Source organism: Pyricularia oryzae, chromosome 3 (genome assembly GCF_000002495.2).
Source record: "Pyricularia oryzae 70-15 chromosome 3, whole genome shotgun sequence".
In the NCBI taxonomy this organism is placed as follows: Eukaryota; Fungi; Ascomycota; class Sordariomycetes; order Magnaporthales; family Pyriculariaceae; genus Pyricularia; species Pyricularia oryzae.
Genome location: NC_017849.1, coordinates 5,371,334 through 5,393,464, shown reverse-complemented (window position 1 = coordinate 5,393,464; position 22,131 = coordinate 5,371,334). Strand labels below are relative to the sequence as shown.

The following is a 22,131-nucleotide window of genomic DNA, read 5'->3' as shown; positions in this document are numbered from 1 at the left end:
CCAACCCAATAATTACTTTATAACTAAAATGTCGTAATACTAAGTAAGGAGAAATGTACTGTTCTACCTAATTATCTAACAAAGTACCGAATGTATTGTTTCACACATGGGTCGGGATCTTACCATGTCCAAGTACGTACTTCGTAAGTAGTAGTATAAATTAATCTAAAGCTTAATGGAGCGATATCACTACCATTAATGATATAGATCCCTGGATGTGACACGGTACAGACTTCTCACTGATTGAAGCCATATGCAGGAACAGGACCAAGAGAGGCGGTCTGCGCTGTGCGCATTCTTAGGCGGTGGAGAGCGTGCTCCCATCAGCCAGTTGCTGCATGTGGAGGGGCAGGGGACGTACGGTAAACAGACGGATGGTCGAGAAAAAGGTGGGGGATTTTCGGAGCGAGAATCCATACAAGTCGAGCCCGCTCGTTTCATCGCAATGGACCCCTGAAGCGGACGGCACTGTTGCGGACAACTTCGCAAAAAAAAAAAAAAAAGTAGCAACCCCTGTTGAAGCCCGAAGCCCCGGTCCCCGTTTTCTTTGAACCCCTTTCCTCCGACGCCCATGCGACAAGACAATTGGGATACATACATACCGCAAGATTTAAACAATGGGGCCCGCCGCTCAAAGTAATTAAATCAACAACTAGCTACCAACAGTAGGTAGGTCTGCTTACCTTCACTGCGTTACCTACCCACCTACCTACCTACCTAACCCACCTTGCCTTTGCTTCGGTTGCTCAACAGGTTGTGGAAAGGGTGTCTGTCCGCCTCCTCTCTGCTACAAGGACTGTCGGTTCGCCAGCCTTCCGTGCACTGAGCGTCAGGCTCCTTCCCGTGTGGCGACGTCGTTTCGAGACAGCTATCACCTCGACTAGACTGGACACTACCGATTACTTAGCACCCTGTCCCTGCTCTTCCACCCAAGCATCGCAACGGTCCTCTATCGCATCAAACAGACAACGCGACGGGTTGTTGTTCGAAAGTAATTGGTCAGTCGCAAAGGATCGAAAGGACGTCAAGTCATAACAATCCATCGCGCAACGAACGGTTGCCAACATTGAAAATCCGACCCTCAACCATTGAGTCCGCAACAAAGCCCCCGACTCTCATCACATATACCTACGATACTGGCGGAACTACGTAGACACTGATAACCGAAGAGGTAGTCTGGCTCCGCGCAACCTTGCCCGCGTACCGATTGTTGCCGATACAACAGACCGTTGTTCGCCCTGCCATCACTGGCCCCATCCGGATCTAGCTCGCTCACCATCCACCCTAACCACGTCTTCCGTCTGATGCCAGCTTACCAAACGCTCTGATCGTCAAACTTTATCAAAGGCCACACACGCGGTTGTCAGCGCAATTTAAAGCACCAGCTTTTTCTGCCAAGGCATCCCAAGCGTGACTCTTTTCTTGCCTTTCCAGGCTCATCTGTCCGTCCATTCATCTCCGATCTCAGGCCATCTCCTAGTCTAGACTAGTACCTGGAATAAACTTTACCGCCAACGGGAGCTTGGCTTGAGAGCCTTGTCACATCGTCACTACGCTCTTCGGAGCAGAGAAAAGGAACATTGGGATGTCCGTGGTCTTGGTTACCTAAACCTTTTTTGCCTGACACAGTATCTGGGTGTTGCAGTCACCCGAAGCATCAGGCCCGTGCAACCGTCCGATGGGGAGTGGGAGTTCGTCTTGGCATCAATTCTGACCGCCTTGCTGGATCGACGACTCCTTTGCTACTTGACTAACGTGCTAGCAAGCCAGACGTGCAGGTACGCGCACACGAGGGCCTGCCCCCCGAAAAGCCAATACTCGAGCCTGTGCCCAAACCAGCCGAGTTCTCGGGTGGGCCAAACGAACAAAGGGTTACTACTATGGCATCGGCCCAGGCTGTTTCTCGGCCAGATCTTTTGAACAGGGTACCCGGGAGTAGTAACGCCAATCCGTTCGTCCAGCTGTACACGGATGGCAGCAACGGTGTAAATACTTCAAACAAGAGAACATCGCTATCGTCTTTCCCTCCCTCTTCGCGTTCCGGGTCGCAAATGTCCCACGTATCTCGACCACCTCAATCACCACAACCGCCTCCGCCCGGCATCATGTCTGAGACAGACCGGACTTCTGATCCCAGCTCCAAGAGCAAGACTTCATCCACAGGCACCGGCGTGTCGTCGCAACACTCGTCTCTGTCCGCAACCCGGCGCTACAATCCCGATGCACACCCACCCAGGAAGTTGCGCTCTCAGTACCCTCGTGGTGCAACCGAAAATCATGTCGAGTACATTCTTGTGGCGTCTTTCGACATTGATCGCGGATCTGTAATGGATCAGCAGTACCCTGTGGCCATTACTGGAGACGAAAACATGCTGGCCGAGCTGATGCTGCCTGACGGCGCTCACATGCGGCATGAAGATTGGACCATATTTTTTCTTCATAAGGACCAATCTGAGGAGGAGGAGGACCAGGAGCGACAAGCCAAAGATGCGCGCAAGAGGAGGAGGCAGTTCAGAAGGGACAAAGCGCTAGGTCTAGCGGGAGGTCGGTATGAGGGAGATCCCGGAGATGACATAGAGAATGAGGATGATGGGTACGGCTGGGAGGACGACGACTCTACCGATAGCGAGGCAGATGGTGTAGAAGGCCCTCCGCTGATTTACGTGCTTAACTTGGTCAACACAAAGTTGGATAAGACGGTTAAGCGAGGATCCATCGTGAAGGCAATGGCAATATGCACGAGGCATCCCTTTCTACACATCTACAAGGTGAGCTCGAAGATGACAAACTGTCTGTGGTCTGCGCTGTGCGCTGTAACAGAGGCGACCGCTTTTCATTTTCAAAATTTGCGTGCGTTTTCTCGCTTGCCTGCCCGGTCAACTAACTTATACTTGACAACATAGCCACTCCTTTTACTTGCATTGGACGAGTATTTCAAGGCCCCTGTGCCGGAGACTCTAGCAATGCTTTACGACGCGGTGAATGCAATGGACCTGTCTCTCATGCCGAAGCTCAGCTTCCTCGAGCGACACCTTCTCCAAGCCAGCGAGAACAAGGATCTGTTTATGGAGAAGTTCGAGCAAATGGTCCAGATGAGGATGGCCGAGGACCGTGGGGAAGACGTTCCTGACCAAATCTTCGACGCAAGCAGGAGCCCCGCCAAGAGACCTGGAATCTCCAGAGCAGGGACCAAAGCCCATTTTGAAGGACAGTCAACATACTCGATACCGAGAGATACTCATGAGTTTGAGAGCAAGGTTGTTTACAAGGGAATTCCAATTCCCATAAAAGTGCCTGTAGCCGTCATGCCGGAGACTGTCGGCGACTTTTCGCTCATCAAGCTCATTCAGACATTCTCAGAACCACACATAAAATCTCCACAACCGTTCACATTACACGCGCACCTTACGACCAACGGGTCAAACACGCATCCAATCATTGTTCTTATCAATGCGCTGCTGACGCAGAAGCGTGTCGTTTTTCTTGGTCACAACATGCCATCGGGCGAGGTGGCTGAAGCAGTTTTGGCCTCATGCGCGCTGGTCTCGGGTGGTCTTCTAAGAGGTTTCACCCGCTTCGCGTTCCCCTATACGGATCTGACCAAAATCGATGATCTTCTTAACGTTCCCGGCTTCATTGCCGGCGTTACAAATCCGACATTCGACCTGCATCCGGAATGGTGGGATCTTCTATGCGACTTGCAGACAGGTCGAATGAAGATCAGCAGCCGAATCGAGGACGCATCCCCGACAGAAGGGCTTCTGTACTTCAAACAGCAAAACCCGGCGTATGCGAATTTGGTGACGAGTGGCCCCTCGAACAGCGCTACTGCTGACTCGACGGGCGATAATGCCTTCATGGTCGACATACTCAGGAGCATAGCGGCCCGGGCCGGAGAGCGGGTCGTGAGGGCAAAGTGGCGTGATTGGGTGGTCAAGTTCACCAGGATAGCGGCTGCGTTTGAGGAAAGTGTTTATGGCGCCAGCGCACTCTACATCGGGGGCGACGAGCCAGAAGCAGCGGTAGTCCCCGTGGGCGGGCATGGATACGTTTGGGCTGATGACAATGCAAAGATGAGGGAGCTTGCAGGCAACGTGACTAGGATAGAGGGCTGGAGAAACACACGGAGCTACTACAGCTTCATCCAGGTGAGCATCTATCCCTTCAAACGTAATGTGGAATGTGATCTTGTGTGTATACTGACCATGACCCCAGGATCTTGCCCAACATTACTCTATCAAGCCCCTCAAAGGCTTGGATCTACACCACATGCACGACCGTCTGCGAACGCAACGGCTGACCCCAGCTCAGAGCCGTGAGATTTATACAGCCTTTGCGCGGCACGTACACTCGTACGACGAGATTTGCTTGCTGCTCACGGTAGCGCCAGAGTCGCACGCTGGGCTTTTTTATATTGCCCTCGGGTTATTTCACAAGGATCGCGATGTCCGTTTGCGCACAGCGGACCTGCTGGAGCGAATTAGCGAGCACGAGGCCGGGCAGCACTGGTGGAAGGCGCTCACGCGGTTCGAGAAGCTAGCATTTGCGCGTATAAGGCGCGAAGCCGAGCTAGACATGCGTGCAAAGCTCGAGAAGGAGGGTCTGAGCCCGGTGGAGAAGAGGATTAGTTGACGAACTGATAATGAATGGTAAGGTGCGGATGTTGAGGGGCCACCCTGCCTCTGCCAACATTGCATTGGCGCCTTTACAGACCAAAATTTCGCTCGAGGTTCGTCATGATTACAACAGGCATTGTTAAAGGTACATGGCTGGAACGTAGGAACTTGCTGGTTTGGCATCACTGGCAACTCCAACTCCAAGAGCCAATTTCGATCACAGAGTGATCCGTGGACCGGATTGAGAGGAACGACAAGACGTTCCCCGGTTTTGTCTTCTTATGACGTTATGATATTTGACGGAAGGCTACCTAGGATACCGATTGACGACGGGGAACTCGGCCTTTGCTATACAAACACAACATGGTGATACCCTCGTTTCGCAATACAATTTTCCTTGAATACGTTTATTTGCTTGTAAAGAAAAATAAAAAATAGAAAAAAACATTTGGCCAAGGCTGTAAAACTAGGCCGATGTTTGGCAATGTCTAACATCAGCTTTGCATGAGTGATATAGTTCCGTCTTTGCATGTGAATCGGCTCCTGTGACAAAGTGTTTAATTATCCAATAAGCTTAGATATCAAGATACTTGGCTGCGTGCGCAACATGGTCGTCGCTAAAAGCTGTTGCATTGTAAGACTGGTCAGATGGAGATCTTCTGGTTGGATAAGACTTGAAGAGGTAGTTAACTTACAGGCCATGAAGAAGTACGAATGGTCATAGTCCTATAATTGTAACCGAGCAACTTGATCAGTATGACCAACAGGCGTATTGCAGAGTGCCAGACCACTTATGTGGAGCCAACACACTTCTTTTCGAAGCACTCACCTCCTGATAACGCAGAGTCAAGCCCTTCAAACCGGCATCCTTGACGGCCTTTTCCAAGTTCTCGGGCAGCAACTGGCCCTGCTTGTAAAAGTTGTCCCCGGTGCCCACGTCCACCAGCATCTTGAGGTCCTGGTCCTTGTTCCAGCCCTTGACCAGCTCCGTCGAGTCGTGCTTCTTCCACTCGTCTCTGTCGTCGCCCAGGTAGCCGCCAAAGGCCTTCTCGCCCCAGGGGCACTTGCTGGGGTTTGCAATGGGCGCAAAGGCCGACACGCTGCGGTACATGGCTGGGTGCTTGAGATAGAGCGACAGGGCTCCGTGGCCGCCCATGCTGTGGCCCGTGATGCTCATGCCCTTGGCCTTATCCAGCTTGTCGGCGAAGCCCTCGTAGAGCAGCCTGGGCAGCTCCTCGGTGATGTACGTCTCCATGCGATAATTGCCCTTCCACGGGTCCTGCTTGGCGTCCACGTAGAAGCTAGCCGCCGACCCAAAGTCCCAGCTCTCGTCCTCGCCCGGCAGTCCCAGCCCGCGCGGCGAGGTGTCCGGGTAGGCGACGGCGATGCCGTGCTTGGAGGCGCCATGCTGGAAGAAGCCCTTCTCTGTGCAGTTCTCGGGCGAGCACGTCAGGCCCGACAAGTAGAAGAGCAGCGGGACCTTTTGTTTGTTGGCCTGTGGTGGGAGGTAAAGGTTCACTGCCATCTCGGTGCCCGTTACGGACGACTGGTGTGAGAGCTTGAGCAGACGCCCGCCAAACGATGCAATTGTCGCCTTGGTTGTGAAGGCCATTTTGAGGGGAGTATTAGTTTACTTTGTCAAACAGAGAAATTTTACTGGATATAGTGTAAGACTTTTGATGACAGAAGATGGTTGTTGGTAGAAAAATAATTGTCCTGTTTTCTATCGGGATGGGTGGACGGAAGACTACGCTTTTCAGGGTTCTGGGGCATGCAATGGGATGAGCCGGCCGGCGGAAAACACTAGATCTCCACTCCTCTACACTCGCAACTCGAACCATCATCACACAAAATAGCAACAACCCAGATGACAACGCGGACTTGTCTCGGGATGAGCTTAATGCAACGAGCAAAGACCAATACGACAATGACATTTGCAGCTCAAACCCGCCCCGTTCTCCGAACTCGGGTGTTGCAAACCTTATCAGGGCCCCAGAGTTGTTACAATACAAAATACCACCGCCGCCGTCAACAACCCCTCATCTCCTCCATCCAGATTGACACATCACTTACATACACCCAGCCAAACCAAACCATTCTTGCAGTTACACGTAATAAGTCTTGGGCCCGCTATGTATATCAATTGGCTAACTACCCCGCCAATACTTGCTGGTACCGGTATAGAAATAGAGATCCTTGGTAGAATTTCATTCAGTACTTAACGGCCAAGGCACTCAACCCAAAGGGGAGAGAGGGGGGCTCAAATAATGACGACATGCCTCCACATGGCAGCGTATGCAGGGATTGTATTCACGCACTGGAGCCCAGATAAGATCTTGATGAGTCGGCATATCTTTTTCTTCTTTTCGTTTGACTATACTTACATCTGGTACCACATAGCTGCATAGCTGGCCGGCCATTAACTACAAACAACTTGCTGGGGCGACTGCACTGAGAAAAATACCCAGCCAAACCCACCAAATAGATCCAGTCCTGCATAACCGCAAATCGCCAATGATCCCCTCGTAGTAATTCATTCACGGTGTCTTCCTGCGCGAGCTAAACAAAATCAAAGCTGCGTGAACACAAAGCTGCATGAACAGATATGTGCCCGGACTGCAACTATAATGGGGACAAGGGGCAGATGCAAGGCGCCTAACGCCCCAAGAGAGAGTTACAAAAAACTTCTTGAACCGACAACACACCTACTGTTGTATGGAAAGTCCTTCCTGCGTTGCGCAGACGCAAGGTCCGAAACCCTATCATCGCCATAACAAAACAAAAGGAGACAATGCAAATGAGGCCGATGGAGATCTTCTGGAGATGTTGTTCACATTTGAATGCTGTTTGAGGTTGTGAACCCTTCCACATCAGGGTGCCGCTTTCTCCGAGGCTTCCGCTCCGGGAACAGGTCGACACTGCTTGTGATAGCTCACTAGGTCAAGCATGCCATTCTTATGTTGATGGCTTCCACGAATGACGAAAAGCTTCTCGAAGCCAAATCGATCCTGGAAAAGATTGTCGTAACGCTTTGCGTTGGGATCATGTTCGCCAGCCACGAGGACATCGGCGTGAACGTGATAAAAGCGGTGGAGTGAGGTATGCGCTCCACGGTAGAGCGAAACAGCGCTATCATCCACGAATTGACACGTATCCATGTAGTTGTAACGAGGGCAAATGAGCTGTAGCATCTTGTCGATCAGCGCAGTACCGATGAACCTGGAGCGATAGTCCGGATGGATCATGACGTCGAGTTTAACCGATGAGTCGCCCGCAGAATCCAAATCATTCAAAAATCCTCTGTGGTATGGGGACAAGAAGCTGAAGCCTAGTACCGCGCCTTTCGGCGGCTCCTTGCTCTGCCATGCGACCTCAGGAGTCCTACCGTTCCGTACGTCGTGAGGAGCTCCAGCCACAGCAACAATAAAAGGCAGTGACCGGTCTTGGCACATCCTCAAAAGAGAAACGTACGACCTGGGCGACAGCTTCACCTTGTCCCTAGCCTGGAACCCTTGCGTAAGCTCTAGGTCATAAATCTCCTTGAGGCTGGGGAGATCTTCCTCGGTTGCAGGACGCATGTGGCAAGCAAATTGTGGTTCCAACGCCTCTTGCAGCACCACCTCCCTGGGCACCGCAGGGACACGGGCGCGGTCCTCTTTAATGCGTCTTTTTAGAATCGCATTCATCTTCTGATCCCTTTTTGTATCCATATTTTTTGGGTTATCCGGATGTGTACTGGTGTCACCTGGGTCCAATGCATACTTGAACTTGAGAGCCACAGGGTCAAAATCACAGTCTGACCGGTTTGCGAGCTCCTTTGTCAGCTCCTTGAAGTCAATGTTTCGAGCGGGCTGAACAGAAGACTGCCATGCTTGGATAGTCTCTATGACATACGACTCGGAAGACAATGTCAGGGCTGGGTCATCCGTCCATGCATGCTTGAACATTCTTCCATCCATCGACAAGTGAAGGTCATGTGGAGGACCAATAGATCCTCTTATGTCTGATGCAATTGGTTGATCCGCCGGCTCGGGGCAGTGGTCGATATCAAGCGTGTAGCCAGTTGGCCGTCTTATATCTACAGAGCTTCCCAGTCCGGTATAGTTGGAGACTTTATCAACCTGGCTTTGATTATATGTAGGCATGTCATGGCTGATCTCCTTGGTGTATTTCTCAGTCTTTTCGTCAGGCAATGCGAGGCTGCTGGAGGGTTTGTCAATTTTCATGCTGACAGGAGTCATCGGGTCACCCAGCTTGCCATGGTCAGCAGCTTGACTATTTCTAGCCAGTTCAAGTACTGAAACGTCGAGTTTCACGTCCTTCAGCGGCGGAGAAAGTCCCGAGTCGGAGCCTGCGTGCCCACTTCTCAGTCCTGCTGTTTTGGCAACAGTATTGTTTTCAAAAATCTCAGGGGCAACAGTATTGGGCTCATTCTGCTGAGACATTCTTTGCTCTGGATGATGGTTGCCGTGTTGAAGACCAGAGCCACCATATAGATTTTTGTTTGGAGCGTACTCTCTAGAAGTGGGATAGCCACCGCTTACCGGTGGCCAGTTGCCAGGGTGCCAGGCACCAGGCCCGTGAGAGTACCATGCAGGAGGCGGTGGCATAGCGGGAAAGTTGAAGTAGTTATGATACGGATGGGGCTGTGGGTAGTAAGGATGGCCGAAAGGGCCGTACCCAGGGCCAAATGCGGGCGGGCTCTGTCCATCCTTCATGTCACCCTGGACAAGTTGGTCTCTTGATACCCGATCGGGTGCTTGGTGCTCTGGACTGTTCCAAAACTCTGCATAGGGATGTCTGAACATGCTGTATCGAGAGTTGAAAGGAGGGATATCCTGTTCATATCTTGCGTCGCCTACTGGGACTTGATCTGGAATCACCTGATCAAGTACCTGTTTCGCCGAGCTAGCAACAGGATCTGGGGTCTTGGCGGCTTTCGCTTCTTTGAAAACCTGCTTGGCAGGAGTTTTCTTCTCAGTGTCGCTAGCAGGTGACGACATTGTGAAGGAAGTGGTTCAGGTTCTAAACAAGTATGGAGTAAGCGACTGTATTGTATCAAGCTGATTTCAGGTGGAAGCAATGCCACATGCACATATAGGTGCAAAACCCATGCAGGGAGAAGCGGTGTTTGGTGAATTTGGCGAGAGGGAAAGAGAAAAGCTGCGACGACAACAGAATGTCACAAGGAATCAAAAACAAGGGGGAAATATGGAACTTACCACTCAATTTCCGAAGTTTCACCAACCCAGGCGTGTCTGGATTGTTACGAAGTATTGGACTTGTTGACGCGTAAACATGAGATATCTTAACGGAGTCAAGATCATATCAGTTCCAGCTCATAAACTGATCCAGTCAACAGGATGGTGCTTCAGCGAAGCGATCTATTTGGATTTCATGTTAGAATCTAGGTCGACAGTCGTGCAACTTTGTGTTCAAATATTGAAGCGCGTGAAAGATGTTTCATGTTGATACAAGTGCGATGAGATTGCGACTTCAAGGGTTGCTTGGTCCAACTCACCGTTTAAATGAGGTGCGATCAACAACAAGTGATTGTAAGGGAAGAAACCCTACGGATCTCGTAGGTAAGATGATCGTACGGAAACGCAAAGAGACCAAAAGTCTGAGGGAGCTGTCGGAAAAGATAGATACTAAGAGACGAAAGTTGCCATTGGGGGGCGCAGTGTTTGACGAGAAGTTGTGCGTGGTGGTATTTTCCTGTGGAGCAGCAAGGTGAAAAAGCTGAAATTTTTGTGTTTGCTCGTTGAAAAGTACCGGCACTGTATGCTGATAAGTCCTCAGGTCTGTGGTGAGGTTGAATAGGGTACCAGGTAGGTTGGTAGGAGCCCGAGCAGAAGGGCAAATAACAACAAAAGATGGTAGGAAAATTGCAAAGTAGGGCATGAATCTCAGCTTGCACTCAGGTCAGACTCAGCGGAAACGGCAGGTTGGGAGATAAGTAGAGCAGGCAAGGACGCCTTGCTTGCAGTCTTGGAACCGGGGGAAATTGCCTACCCTTCTTTGCGTGTACTACTTTGCTTGTTCTTTCCTCATGAAGCTACGGCGTCAACCCACAGGGCCCCGGTCACTGGTAGAGACACCAGCCAAAGTAGGCGCCTTAGTCAGAAAGTCCAGTTCAACGAGGCAGGTATGAGAATCGTTCATGCCCCGTGGCGGAGACGGGCATCAAAACCTAAAGTCCACACTTTCAAGGTCGCTTGAAAAGCCATTTGCCAGGTGATTTGTAATTACAACTCGAAGGGAAGCATGGCGGTGGCTGCTGGAAGACGCGTATTATGGTGTCCGGCCGGTATTGTGTAAGTTGCAACAATACTGCAAATCCCCCGTACCCCGGACAAAGGACAAAGATCCGAAAATATTGAAAAGCTATTTAGCCAGGAGTTCCGATTGTCACCCATCTCTGGAGGCAGTATTCTTCTAATCTAGTCCTACGATCCGTGACAACTACTCTTCCTCGTCAAGGCTTCTGTTGCTTAAACAATTTACGCATCGGCATATTGCCGATTTATTTATTTATTTTATTTTTTTATTTTTATTTAATTTTTTTTTGGGGGGGGGGGGGATGTACAAAATTACCTACTTACCAGAATATCGAGGAGCGAGCGAGAGTATATTACCCAGTCGAAGTAATCGAAGACGCCGAAGGTCATCAATAGCCAGTATCTTTGAGTTATTCTCACTATATATCTGTTCTGGGCGTGGAGAGAGTTGAAAAGAATGGAAAAGGAGGTGAAGAAGGCTGCGTACCAATGTGGATACTGAACATATCGCTATACCAGTCACCAACTGATACTGTCGACTGCTTTGTGAGATCGACTGCTGTTCGAATCACGATGATCTCGGATCTAGAACGCGGGGATTTGAGTTATAGAGTCACGTCGTATGAAGATATTACCAGAGGCACGCACTAATACACGCCAATGAAAGTTGGGGGTAAGATTAAGGGACATGTCAAATGTGCTTGATCTTAAACAAAAGAAGCAGATCACGTGAATTAAGCGGGGCCAGATCTTACTCTACCGGTACAAGGATTTGCTCGGTACCTGCGCTCGGCACGGTAAGGTTATTTCCGATGAATTTATGTTTGGGTTGAGGCCGACGTGTGCCTCCTTCTAGGTCCTCTTTAAAATTTCCCAACCCTTGCTTCCTGGGGACTAGGTATTCAAGGTAGGTAGGTATTTTCTTACTTATAGATCAAGCCGCCTGGATCAGCCAGACGTGGTCGCACGCGTCCCGGCTTGGGATTCCATCCCTTCAGCAGGCAAGATGTTGTCAATCCTCAGGAAAGCACGGCTGAAAGACAAAGAGCTACGGATTTTGATGCTGTAAGTACAGGACACCAAACTGTCCATACATTCACACCTGTAGAGAGTAGATCCTGAATCCCATACTGACCACTGTGGAAACAAGTGGGCTGGACAATGCTGGCAAGACCACCATCGTCAAAAAAATCATGGATGAGGACGTCAATACCGTCAGCCCCACCCTAGGATTTATTATCAAGACGATCGATTACGAAGGGTGAGTGATGCTGAAACCATCTTGTGACTCAATTTACATGACTGACAGCTCTGAAGGTACAAGTTGAACATATGTAGGCAGGCCGCCCTACCCAATATCCATGCATCAAAATCAACATGCGTGAGGCTAATACCATTCCAGGGGACGTCGGCGGCCAAAAGACATTGAGATCTTACTGGAGGAATTATTTTGAAAAGACGGATGCCTTGATATGGGTAGTAGATGCTACAGACCGTCTACGAGTGGAAGACTGCCGTGTGGAGCTTCACGGCTTACTCCAAGAAGAAGTTTGTTTCCTCTTTACTGCTTGCATACCGTGGCAATTGAGGCCATGGGATTATAACATGACCACTGACAACGATCTGCAGCGACTCTCGGGAGCCAGTCTTCTGGTCTTTGCCAACAAAACCGATGTAAATGGTTGCATGCAAAAAGACGAAATCCTCGAGGCATGTACATCAAATGGATTTTTATAACATAACCAGACCTGGTGACATGCCAGTTAACCAGTGGTAAACCACTCAGGGACTACAACTGAAAGAGATCCGCACACATCGGTGGAGCATATTGGAGTGCAGTGCTATGACGGGGAAGAATCTCAACGAAGGGCTAGCTTGGGTCGTTGAGGATGCAAAAGCTAGGTTGTTCCTATATTAGAACTAATGACCCAGCATGTGGACGGGGGAACCTTTGATGTGAAGCCTGGATAGGCCGAATGCGGAAGCAATTAATTTGTGGTTGCAAATTGACGGCCTCGTGAAATGTCCGTGCAAGCTTTTGTTTTCTCTCGTTATTAAGGGACGTGCGGATGTGCAGACTAGACAGGAATAGGGCGGCCACATTTATTCATTCGATAAAGAAAAAAAGAAAAGAAAAAAAGAAAAGAAAAAAAGAAAAGAAAAAAAGAGAGGGGGGGGGGGCGGAGTCTGCCTGCATCCAAACATTAACGGAAGGCCTAGAAAAAGTATTGGGACGGTTCGTGGTCAAGCATGAAGAGAGCAGGCTGGCATCAACAGCCTTGTACAGCCAGCCGTACGGAGCTTGGGAGGTACAGTAACGGGGTAGATTTTTTTTTTTTTTTTTTTACAGTACGAGGTGACTCTCCTGGTTCGCGTTCGACATTGCAGCCCAGCCCAGGGCTCTGAGTTCCCCTAACTGGCACCACGGTCGATACTTTTCAGGGATTTGGCACCAACGAATCGGTTGCCAGGGTGCGCAGCAAGGATTAGATGGATTGCTTTGCATAAAGTAGGTATGGATGGGCAAGGTAGCCCCCGGGGGTAGTGATCCGTAGTTCCTACTTTACCAAGCAAAATATGCGCGACATCAAACATTCTGGTGATGGCACCGCACTTCAAAGACCCCGCCGATCAATACGAAGCAGATTACGCTCGGAAAGCTTTACTCACGGCGGTTCCGGCTGTCGTAGATGTACTTTATTGCATGTAATGCGCAATTGGTACGCACCAACCAAGATTATTGCACATAGGTACCTGACGGCCCTGACCTAGGCAAGTAAGGTATCCATCTATGCCAAGGTTCCTTGCTCACTCCACTGCTACGTTCGGAGCAACAGTAACGCTAAGGCATTAGCCTGCTGCATCATCGAACCTACCAAGGCAAGGTACTGTACCTAACCGACCCCTCCACTCTCGCCCGACAAACACTTCCTGGGTCTACCAACCTACCTCAACCTTACCTTACATGCCTTAGGTACATTACCTGGTACCTAGTTTAGTTTCCACGTTTCTGTGATTTGTGTTTGTGGTCAAATCACCCGCGGGTTCCAATATACCAAAGAAGTACGACGTACTCGCATATTCCCAACTCACGAAACACGAAACACCCAAACTTAATCCTCCCCTCCTCTGTGCCATGCAAGGCTGCAGAAGCAAAGCGCTGCAGCGAGAACCATGTCCGACGAAGTATCGAGCTTCTTGCGAGACGTGGAGCAGTTGAAGGGACGCCGCACCGAAGAGGACGAAGCTAGGTCGAGGGAACTCGAGGAGAAGATACTACAGGAGAGGCGTGAGAGGCAAGCCCGCCGTGAAGGTACGTTCTACGCATGCCTACCTACGCACGCACATAACTACCTATCTACCTAGGTGTCTTACCTAGAGCTGCCTACCCACTTGCCTACATCCATCAGACTGTATGCCAAGTGTCACGAGCGCGCTGTCTCGCTGTCTTTTCCGCTCGTCCCCTGTACCTTAGCTCATGTTTCCTATCCCTTGGTGCATCCGCACGTCCTCAATTCACTCGGGCGACGGCCGGTGCAGGTGCAGGTTTTGTCAACAAACGAGCTTGGTGTAAGCTCCAGCCCTAAAAGTGAAAGCTTCAGTTGGCGCGGAACCAAAACGCGCCCCATCAAACATTAGCTTGTTGTCGGCGCTCACCCAAGCTTCTCGCCCTTTTGGTTTACTTTGCTGTGTTTTTTTTTTTTTTTTTTTTTTTTTTTTTTCTCTCGCTCTCTTGTTGTTGTCATCAGGGACCAAACGTTGACCATTGTTTACTTTCCATGTTCTGCCCCACAGAGCGAGCAAGGTCCATCTCACCACAGAAATCCTCACCTGCAAACACTCCCCCGCCCTCGTCGCACCGAAACCATAAATCATCTCAGGCATCCCTGGATGGTATGAGCCTTGAGAAACCACCAAATTTTCGAGTTCCGGATACCGCGAATGCCTCCAATGAGGACAGAATGGGCTCCCCCGAGTACCACCAGTCTACATCTCCTACCAAAGAGAACAACTCGCCATCCGACATCGATTCAAAATCTGCGAGCATGATGTCTCCCACCGACGCAACATCCCCGACACGCACACTTTCATGGCAACGAAGACCACCTTCGCGTGGTGCTGATCGACCAAAGAGCCGCCCCCTATCCGTGTTCGCCGCCGAAAACGCAGTCGCTCGGTCTTCGGCTGAGCAACCCGATTCCACACCGTCTCGAGATCAGATCGCGCAGTCTCTGGCATCCAAGGACCCTGCGTGGTTCCGACAGACCGCAGACCGAGGGCAGAGCTCGCCAGCCTACCGTCGGAGTCAAGTCGAGGATGATTCGGAAATAACAGATATGTCTGCTTTCAAGGTAGAAATGCCAGGCATGTCCTCGCAATCCTCCCAGGCGTCGGCCGATCAAAAACCGCAGTCGACTTCGACTCATGCAAGGACCGGCTCGGCCCTGTCCCTCGGACCTCTTCAGAGGTTAGATCCTCCGGGGGCGGATGCCTCGCGAGATGGCGATTCGCCAACTCATGATCGATCATCTGTCGCATCACCCACTCTGGGAGGACGTCGTTCCCCAACTAGGCCACTTTCCCCGACCAAAGGCATGGGTGGCTTTGTGCAGAGCGCCATGATGAAAAGGACTGATAGTGTCAAGAGGTGGAGCGTGAGTTCGCCGACTGGTTTGCAGCGCGCCGACACGGTCACGTCACACCGGAATAGCGTTTCGGACTTGAATCGTGGCGGCCCCCCTCAGTCAAACTCTCGACCGGCTAGCTTCTACCAGAGTGTCTCGAGACCGTCATCACGCCCTTCATCCAGACCGACTTCCAGTCACGCCAACGATGCTGCGTCTCCGCCGGAAGCGAGTGCGAGTGGCAGCGGCGAGGGACCACCGGAGAGCATCGAAGAGAAGAACACAGACAAGGATGCCGAAGACAAGACGACGCCGCCGACAAGTCCATCCAAGACTATGGACCCCAGGCGTTGGAGCCCATCCAAGAATTCGAGTTGGCTGGAGGCAGCGCTTAACAAGCCAGACTCGCCGAAGCCGAAGCCGGCCCCACCAACAAGCTCACAGCCAGCTTGGATGGTCGAGTTGAACAAGGCCAAGGCCCAGAAGGCTAACAATCCCGATGCTGAGATTGCCCGCACATCTTCAGTGAAGCATGAGGTAAGGGTGGGCGGCCTGATGCGTGCTCCACCCATGGGTACAGGTGTGAAGCCAACACCGCTCCCCGGTAAGCTTCACTCCCAATCAATCTCAGTGGGAGGCGGCGAGAGGTCACCTGTCCCCAGTCTACGCAACCGCTTCTCCAACCCCGCGTTTACGTCAGAAGATGGTGGCCAGGCCCAGGGTGCTGAAGCCGCCGAGAGGAGGGTTGGCTCTCCTGCTTTTGGCAAGCTGAAACCCGAGACACCACCAAAGAAAGATTTCAGAGGTACTCTCAAATCTTTCCAGCCTCCTCCGTCGGCTTCTCTTGGTGGAGATGGCAACGAGCTCAAGAGCGTGTTCGGCAGTCTACGGAAGACCAAGACGCAGAATTACGTTGCGCCAGACACCTTCAAGGACAATATTTTGCGTGGCAAGGACGCTCTCAATGTGACGGGCGGCCCCAAACCCTCGGTACGGAAGGACGAATTCAAGGATGCCATTTTGCAGAAGAAAGCCGAATTTCAAAAGGCGAAGGAGGAGGGCCGCGGCGTTACTAGAGCGTCAGGCGACCCTCAAGATCAACCGATCCCAGAGGGGCTTGCCAAGGCACTGGAGCAGCGAGGTCGTCCAGGCACACTAGCTGCTACTAAGAAGGAAGCAGCGCCATTCGAGCCCAGCCCCGAGACTACTCCCTCGAATGCAAAGCCAGAAAGGATCAGCAGCGTCCCTACCAGTGACCAGGAACCAGTCAGCGTTACTGCTAAACCTCACGGCAACACTGTACCCAAGGTCACAGGTGGTCGTCTTGCAGATCGTTTCAACCCGGGCTTGGCCAATCTCTTGGCCCGCGGGCCCCCTGGCGCCGGGGACCCGAATAAATCATCGGACTCAAGCTCAGCGGCGGTACTCTCCGAGGAGCCTTCAGCCCCTGGGCCTCAGTTGACCCACATGACTAAGGGTCGGGCGCGAGGACCTCGCAGGAAAGCGCCAACTTCAGTGGCTCGGCCAGTGCAAGCGCAGCCTTCCGAGCCCCATAAGCCATCTCAGTCACAACCAAAGCCCGAGCCAGCTCGGACTAGCCAGGATGAAGGAAATGTGTCGCATGTTGGCAATCCTGCGGTTAGATCACCTACAATTGTACAAGAGACTCAGAAATCCCGGCCGATATCCGGAAGTTGCCAAGCGGGTCCGACCGATGTGGTCAGCTTGGTAGACTCCTCCATACACGCCGTGGCTACGGCCCAATTACCGGCACCCGTAGGAAGTGTAATATCTTTGGTTGACTCAACGCGGCCACGATCGCCAACTCGCAAGATCCACGAACAAGTGGCCGCCCTGGCAGCTCGAAGCAAGCAAAGTGAGGCTGATGCACCTGTATCACAGCCATCTTCCCCGAAGAAGTTGGACGTCAAACGCATGTCAAAGTTTTTCGATGAGCCAACCGAGGGCGAAGCACAGCGCCCACTTTCACCACAAAAGACCGGAGGGGCCCCGAGACCTCTCTCTCCACAAAAGACTGGTGGTAGACAATTTCCAGAGGTAGAGGCGCCCCGAGCTCTGTCGCCGCAAAAGACGGGTGGTAGACAATTTCCCGAAACAGATGCGCCTCGGGCTCTGTCGCCACAAAAGACAGGCGGAAGACAATTCCCCGAGGGCGAGGCACCACGTCCACTTTCACCGCAGAAGACTGGAGGGGCGCCCAGACCTCTTTCTCCGCAAAAGACGGGCGGCAGACAGCTCCCTGAGATCCAAGCACCTCGAGCTTTATCGCCACAAAAGACGGGTGGCAGAACATTCCCTGAGATCGAGGCACCGCGGGCTTTGTCGCCGCAAAAGACAGGTGGCAGTCGGTTCCAAGAAGGCGAACCTCCACGAGCTTTGTCGCCTCAAAAGACAGGTGGCAATCGATTCCAAGAAAGTGAACCTCCACGGGCCTTATCACCGCAAAAGACGGTGGGTGGTCGATTCGCCGAGGCCGAGACTCCTCGCCCACTCTCTGTGCATAAGACAGGCCCATGGCAGCAACCTGTTGCCGAGATGCCACGCCCGCTCTCCCCTCAGAAGACCGGAGGGCGTATGATTTCGGACCAGGCAGCGGTGCGTCCTCTATCGCCTCAAAAGACAGGCGGGCGTCGACTGCCCGAGGCACCTGTGTCGCCCTCAAAGGACGCTCAAGCTAGGAAGCCAAACTCTCCTTTTGAAGGTGCTTCTGCCACAAATGAAAACCCAGTCATTGAGAATATTCCACCATCAGCACCCGAACTACAAAGGAGTGGCATGCACTCGCGATCCTGGTCTCAGAATAAGATTCGTCCGCTGCCCCTCCAGCCCCGGGAGGGCCCAAGTTCTCCTCAGCCAACGTCTCCTGTCCGCTCGCCAACCAAATACGCCTCAGAGATTGCGACGGAGCTCAACGAATTCTTTGGCCGTAGCCGACCGAAACGTGATTACAGCGTGGATGCGGCCGAACTGTTGATGCACCGCCCACCCGAGCCTGCAAAGGTCAAGACACAATCGGTGCAGCTGTTCCGCATCGACTCCGATGGCAAGAAGCAGGCCGTTCCCGCTCACCAGGAAAGGATGCTGTTCGAGCGCGAGATGTACCTGTGCGGCCACACGTTCCTCGACGGGTCCGGACGCAAGACTTCTGAGGTCTACTTTTGGGCCGGCGACCAAGTTCCCCCATCCGCCATTGAAGACGCTCAGCTCTTCGTGGGTCGCGAGACGCGTGCTCTGGGCGGGAAGCTGATTGGCTTCCCGCAAGGCAAAGAGACGCCTGAGTTTCTCCAGGCCTTGGGTGGGATCGTAATCGTTCGCCGCGGTTCCAGCAACAAGTACGACTCACTTGCTCCGAGCATGCTTTGCGGTCGGCGATTCCAGGGTCAGGTTACCTTTGACGAGGTTGACTTCTCCCCTCACAGCCTTTGCTCCGGTTTTCCTTACCTGATCACACAGAACGGAAAATGCTTCTTGTGGAAGGGGAAGGGAAGCGATGTGGACGAGCTCTCGTGCGCCAGGCTGATAGGTATGGACCTGGCCCTGATGGGTGAGCTTGTCGAGGTCGACGATGGTAACGAGCCCCCCGAGTTTTGGAACATATTTGATGGCCAGATGCGGGCTGGGTCTGCTGATCATTGGCGACTGAAGCCAAACTATCAAAAATACTGCGGTAGACTGTTCCGCTCCGATGCTGGTGATCAGCAACAGGTAAGAGACTAACATCATTCCAGGTGCCAGAAGCCGGCTTGTTGTCTGAGACTCGACTAACTAATATATTCTCACCCATCAGATTGCAGAGATTTCCCCCTTCAGCCAGGTGGATCTTGATCCTGCAGGCATATACATCATTGACTGCTTCTTCGAGATGTATATAGTTGTTGGGTATGGTGCTCAACCCCAGTACGCCTCATTCCGCAACGCACTCGACTTTGCGCAAGAATACGCCATACTTGCATCCTCCATGGAAGACCGCCCGTTTGTGCCCATATCGACCGTCGTGCTCGAGGGCATCCCGAGGGATCTCAAGAGCGTTTTCCGCAAGTGGAGGGATGCCGCAAGTCCGACAAAGATGAATGCAGGTAGCAGCGGTTCAAGCAACGGCAACACACCTCTTGGAAGCCCTGGGTTGCAGAGGGGTCGGAGCCTGCGCATCGTCCCGCTCAACCAAGCGCTTTTGGCGTTGGCCGAATAGACGTGGCATCGAACTTTTACAAAAGAAATAAGAAAAAAAAGCCTCTATGGAAATTGTGCTGTACATACCCGGCACTTGTCATTTTATCTTCTTTACATCTACTTATTCTCACATAACCATTTGTTACCGGCAGACTTTACGGCTGTCGGCTTGTTTTTTTTTCGCTTTTGTTCGTCTCTTTTCAAACGAATTCTCGTACTCATCTGTTCATTGTATTCTATTGTGGTTTATATATCGTCTATGCATTTTACCCCCGGACCATGAACCTAGCACCACCTATGGATGCTGATTGAGGGGCAAGCTGTGGAGGACGTCTCTTTGGTATATACAATAGTTTACTGTGATCGGAGCTCATTCAGGTCGTGTTTTGGGGGCATGGCAGTCTGTTTTATTTGCTCGAGGGTCGGTCGAACGAAAGAAAAGAAAGAGAAAAGGAGAGATATCGATCATCCAGCGTGACGAATATTATGACGGTGATCCATTAGATGTGAGTCTAGTTCTTGTTGCTGTGCTGTGTATGTCGAGTGGTTTTTCTGCCTTCGGTTTGAGTGTTGCGGTGTTTCATGGTGAACCAGAATGTGTCCCACGAGAGAAAATGCTGCAAGTAATAAACGTCACAAAGCTCACCTCACTGCGCAATCCTATCACGACGATGGCCAATGGCCTCGCGTAGCATCAATCAACTGTTTAATTTCTCAGCCGAAAGGCTACTACTGTATCTCCTGCTGATGATGTACTACAGCCAACTACCAGTACTCCATGGCCAATGATAATATGGGGCCCTTTCCTGGTCCCGCGAAGCCTCCCACAGGAACTGGGTCTTGTGCAGGTCACGGAGTCTCGGCATCAAGCTGGCTTTTGGACACCCTCCAAAATGGTATCTAAACGCAGCTAGCGTCTAGTTGCGCTCATGAAGCCAATGATATCTGCCAGCTCGAAACACCCAATCACCGCAGTATGATTTGGTTCAGTAGCAGCATGCATGACACAACTGTGCAAAAAGACAGGATAAAAGATTCGATCGCTAAGCTGGCTGCTGACCGCGTGTTGAAGCGCAAATATTCTGACTAGATTGCGGTGTGGCAGAAGCAGGGAGCCGCCAGACCGCGGTGGGTGGCCATGTCTTGCAAACGATCCCCAAGGCCGGAGAAGCGCACAAGCCTCCGGACGGTGACGCGGTTCTGCTGCTGCTTAAGCCTAGTCACACGGCTGCTCTTGCGGGGTGGTTCCCCTACCGCTTGGATGGTACGACCACCTGCGGCATATTCAATGTTGCTGAACTGTATGATGTTGCGTGCGATGACGCGTGGTGCCCCTTTGGATGGAACGATAGTATCGGGATAAACACATTCCCCGGCATTTTGCGCCGTCTCGGGTGGTAACAGTAGTGATAGCGGTGCTTTGACCGCGCCGGGGCACGGGGATGGTGACGAGGGCGGCCACACAGACCCGCCGGCGTCGCCGCTGAATCCGGAGCCATTCTAAGTCTGCCGGGTGGCAGCGAATTGTGCAGTCGCCGGTGCGCTGTTGCTGTTGCTGCCGTTATTGTCGCGCGCGGTGGTCGCCGCAGAAGACGCTGTGCCAGATTTTGAGCCGCCGCTGGGGGCCGTCGTGGCGGCAACGACCCTGTCGACGTCTTCGCGGACCTCGGGCATGGCGGCGCGCATCTCCTCGGCCAGTATGTCGCGGAAAGACTCAAAGGCGTGCGTCTTGCCGCGCATGAGCTGGTTGCCGCGGCGCAGCATCTCGACAAACTCACGCGTGTAGATGTCAGGGTTTCGACCATTCTCGACGTAGGCTATCAACTCGACGGGGACGTGGGGGAGGCGGGTCGAGGGCGCAGCGGCCGTGTTGTGGATGTTCTGAAGCGTCGACGAGAGTGACTTGAGCTCGCTAGCGACAACTTCTTTGCTGTTGGCGGTGCCGGCGTTGTCGTAGTGTGCCACCTGAACCATGACCTGGTACAGGCCCTGGATGACATCTTTGAGCTGGTCTGCAAGAGGCGAACGAGCGCTGGTTAGCTGTGAGAATCAGCGACGGCGGCGACTGGCAAATGACATACCTTCAACCTCGTCAATGCTGTCGAGGCTAGTCCCGTTGGTTCGCGCCATGATGAATGACTGAGCGGGTCAATTATCAAGTGTGAAAGTCGTTGTAGAAATCAAAATGGCCAGTAGATTCCAAGTCTTGATTTTGAAGGTGACGATTGTAGTGTTATTAATGGTGACAAGACAAGCGTCAATCAAGTATGTATGTAATTAGTTCAGGCGGGGATTCATGTGTATTTGATTATCGTTACCCAAAAAGTACGCAAGTTTTTTGGACAAGGCGCGACCTGCAGGGAGCTAAAGACGCGCCGAGGTAGGCAGGTTGGCAGGGTAGATTGCAAGCTCTGACCG

The 22,131-nt window shown here is 52.0% G+C and overlaps 7 protein-coding genes across 7 annotated transcripts; 4 read left to right on the top strand and 3 right to left on the bottom strand.

Moving 5' to 3' along the window:
- Positions 1–617: 617 nt before the first annotated feature.
- On the top strand, positions 618–884 carry MGG_16906 (uncharacterized protein; the record flags this gene model as incomplete). The annotated part of the gene is made up of 2 exons (XM_003712833.1): positions 618–636; positions 754–884. 2 exons carry the CDS (start codon positions 618–620, stop codon positions 882–884), a joined length of 150 nt encoding a protein of 49 aa, XP_003712881.1.
- A 996-nt stretch (positions 885–1,880) lies between these two features.
- On the top strand, positions 1,881–4,632 carry MGG_05318 (uncharacterized protein; the record flags this gene model as incomplete). The annotated part of the gene is made up of 3 exons (XM_003712832.1): positions 1,881–2,768; positions 2,904–4,148; positions 4,216–4,632. 3 exons carry the CDS (start codon positions 1,881–1,883, stop codon positions 4,630–4,632), a joined length of 2,550 nt encoding a protein of 849 aa, XP_003712880.1.
- A 247-nt stretch (positions 4,633–4,879) lies between these two features.
- MGG_05317 (S-formylglutathione hydrolase) lies at positions 4,880–6,325 on the bottom strand. Its single transcript, XM_003712831.1, has 3 exons — positions 5,446–6,325; positions 5,312–5,342; positions 4,880–5,240 (listed from the first exon to the last, which is right to left on the bottom strand). Exons 1-3 carry the CDS (start codon positions 6,226–6,228, stop codon positions 5,191–5,193), a joined length of 864 nt encoding a protein of 287 aa, XP_003712879.1. The 5' UTR covers positions 6,229–6,325; the 3' UTR covers positions 4,880–5,190.
- Positions 6,326–7,365: 1,040 nt separating this feature from the next.
- MGG_05316 (uncharacterized protein) lies at positions 7,366–9,619 on the bottom strand (the record flags this gene model as incomplete). Its single annotated transcript, XM_003712830.1, has 1 exon — positions 7,366–9,619. The coding sequence occupies one exon, from the start codon at positions 9,617–9,619 to the stop codon at positions 7,487–7,489; it is 2,133 nt and encodes a 710-aa protein (XP_003712878.1). The 3' UTR covers positions 7,366–7,486.
- A 587-nt stretch (positions 9,620–10,206) lies between these two features.
- MGG_12887 (ADP-ribosylation factor 1) lies at positions 10,207–12,162 on the top strand (the record flags this gene model as incomplete). The annotated part of the gene is made up of 8 exons (XM_003712829.1): positions 10,207–10,316; positions 10,419–10,447; positions 10,675–10,764; positions 10,878–10,933; positions 11,225–11,282; positions 11,667–11,694; positions 11,831–11,962; positions 12,048–12,162. 8 exons carry the CDS (start codon positions 10,207–10,209, stop codon positions 12,160–12,162), a joined length of 618 nt encoding a protein of 205 aa, XP_003712877.1.
- Positions 12,163–13,467: 1,305 nt separating this feature from the next.
- MGG_05315 (uncharacterized protein) lies at positions 13,468–20,269 on the top strand. Its single transcript, XM_003712828.1, has 4 exons — positions 13,468–13,647; positions 13,735–14,210; positions 14,693–19,248; positions 19,331–20,269. The coding sequence occupies exons 2-4, from the start codon at positions 14,072–14,074 to the stop codon at positions 19,730–19,732; spliced, it is 5,097 nt and encodes a 1,698-aa protein (XP_003712876.1). The 5' UTR covers positions 13,468–13,647; positions 13,735–14,071; the 3' UTR covers positions 19,733–20,269.
- Positions 19,913–22,014, bottom strand: MGG_05314 (uncharacterized protein). The gene is made up of 2 exons (XM_003712827.1): positions 21,795–22,014; positions 19,913–21,725 (listed from the first exon to the last, which is right to left on the bottom strand). Exons 1-2 carry the CDS (start codon positions 21,841–21,843, stop codon positions 21,214–21,216), a joined length of 561 nt encoding a protein of 186 aa, XP_003712875.1. The 5' UTR covers positions 21,844–22,014; the 3' UTR covers positions 19,913–21,213.
- Between the last annotated feature and the right edge of the window lie 117 nt (positions 22,015–22,131).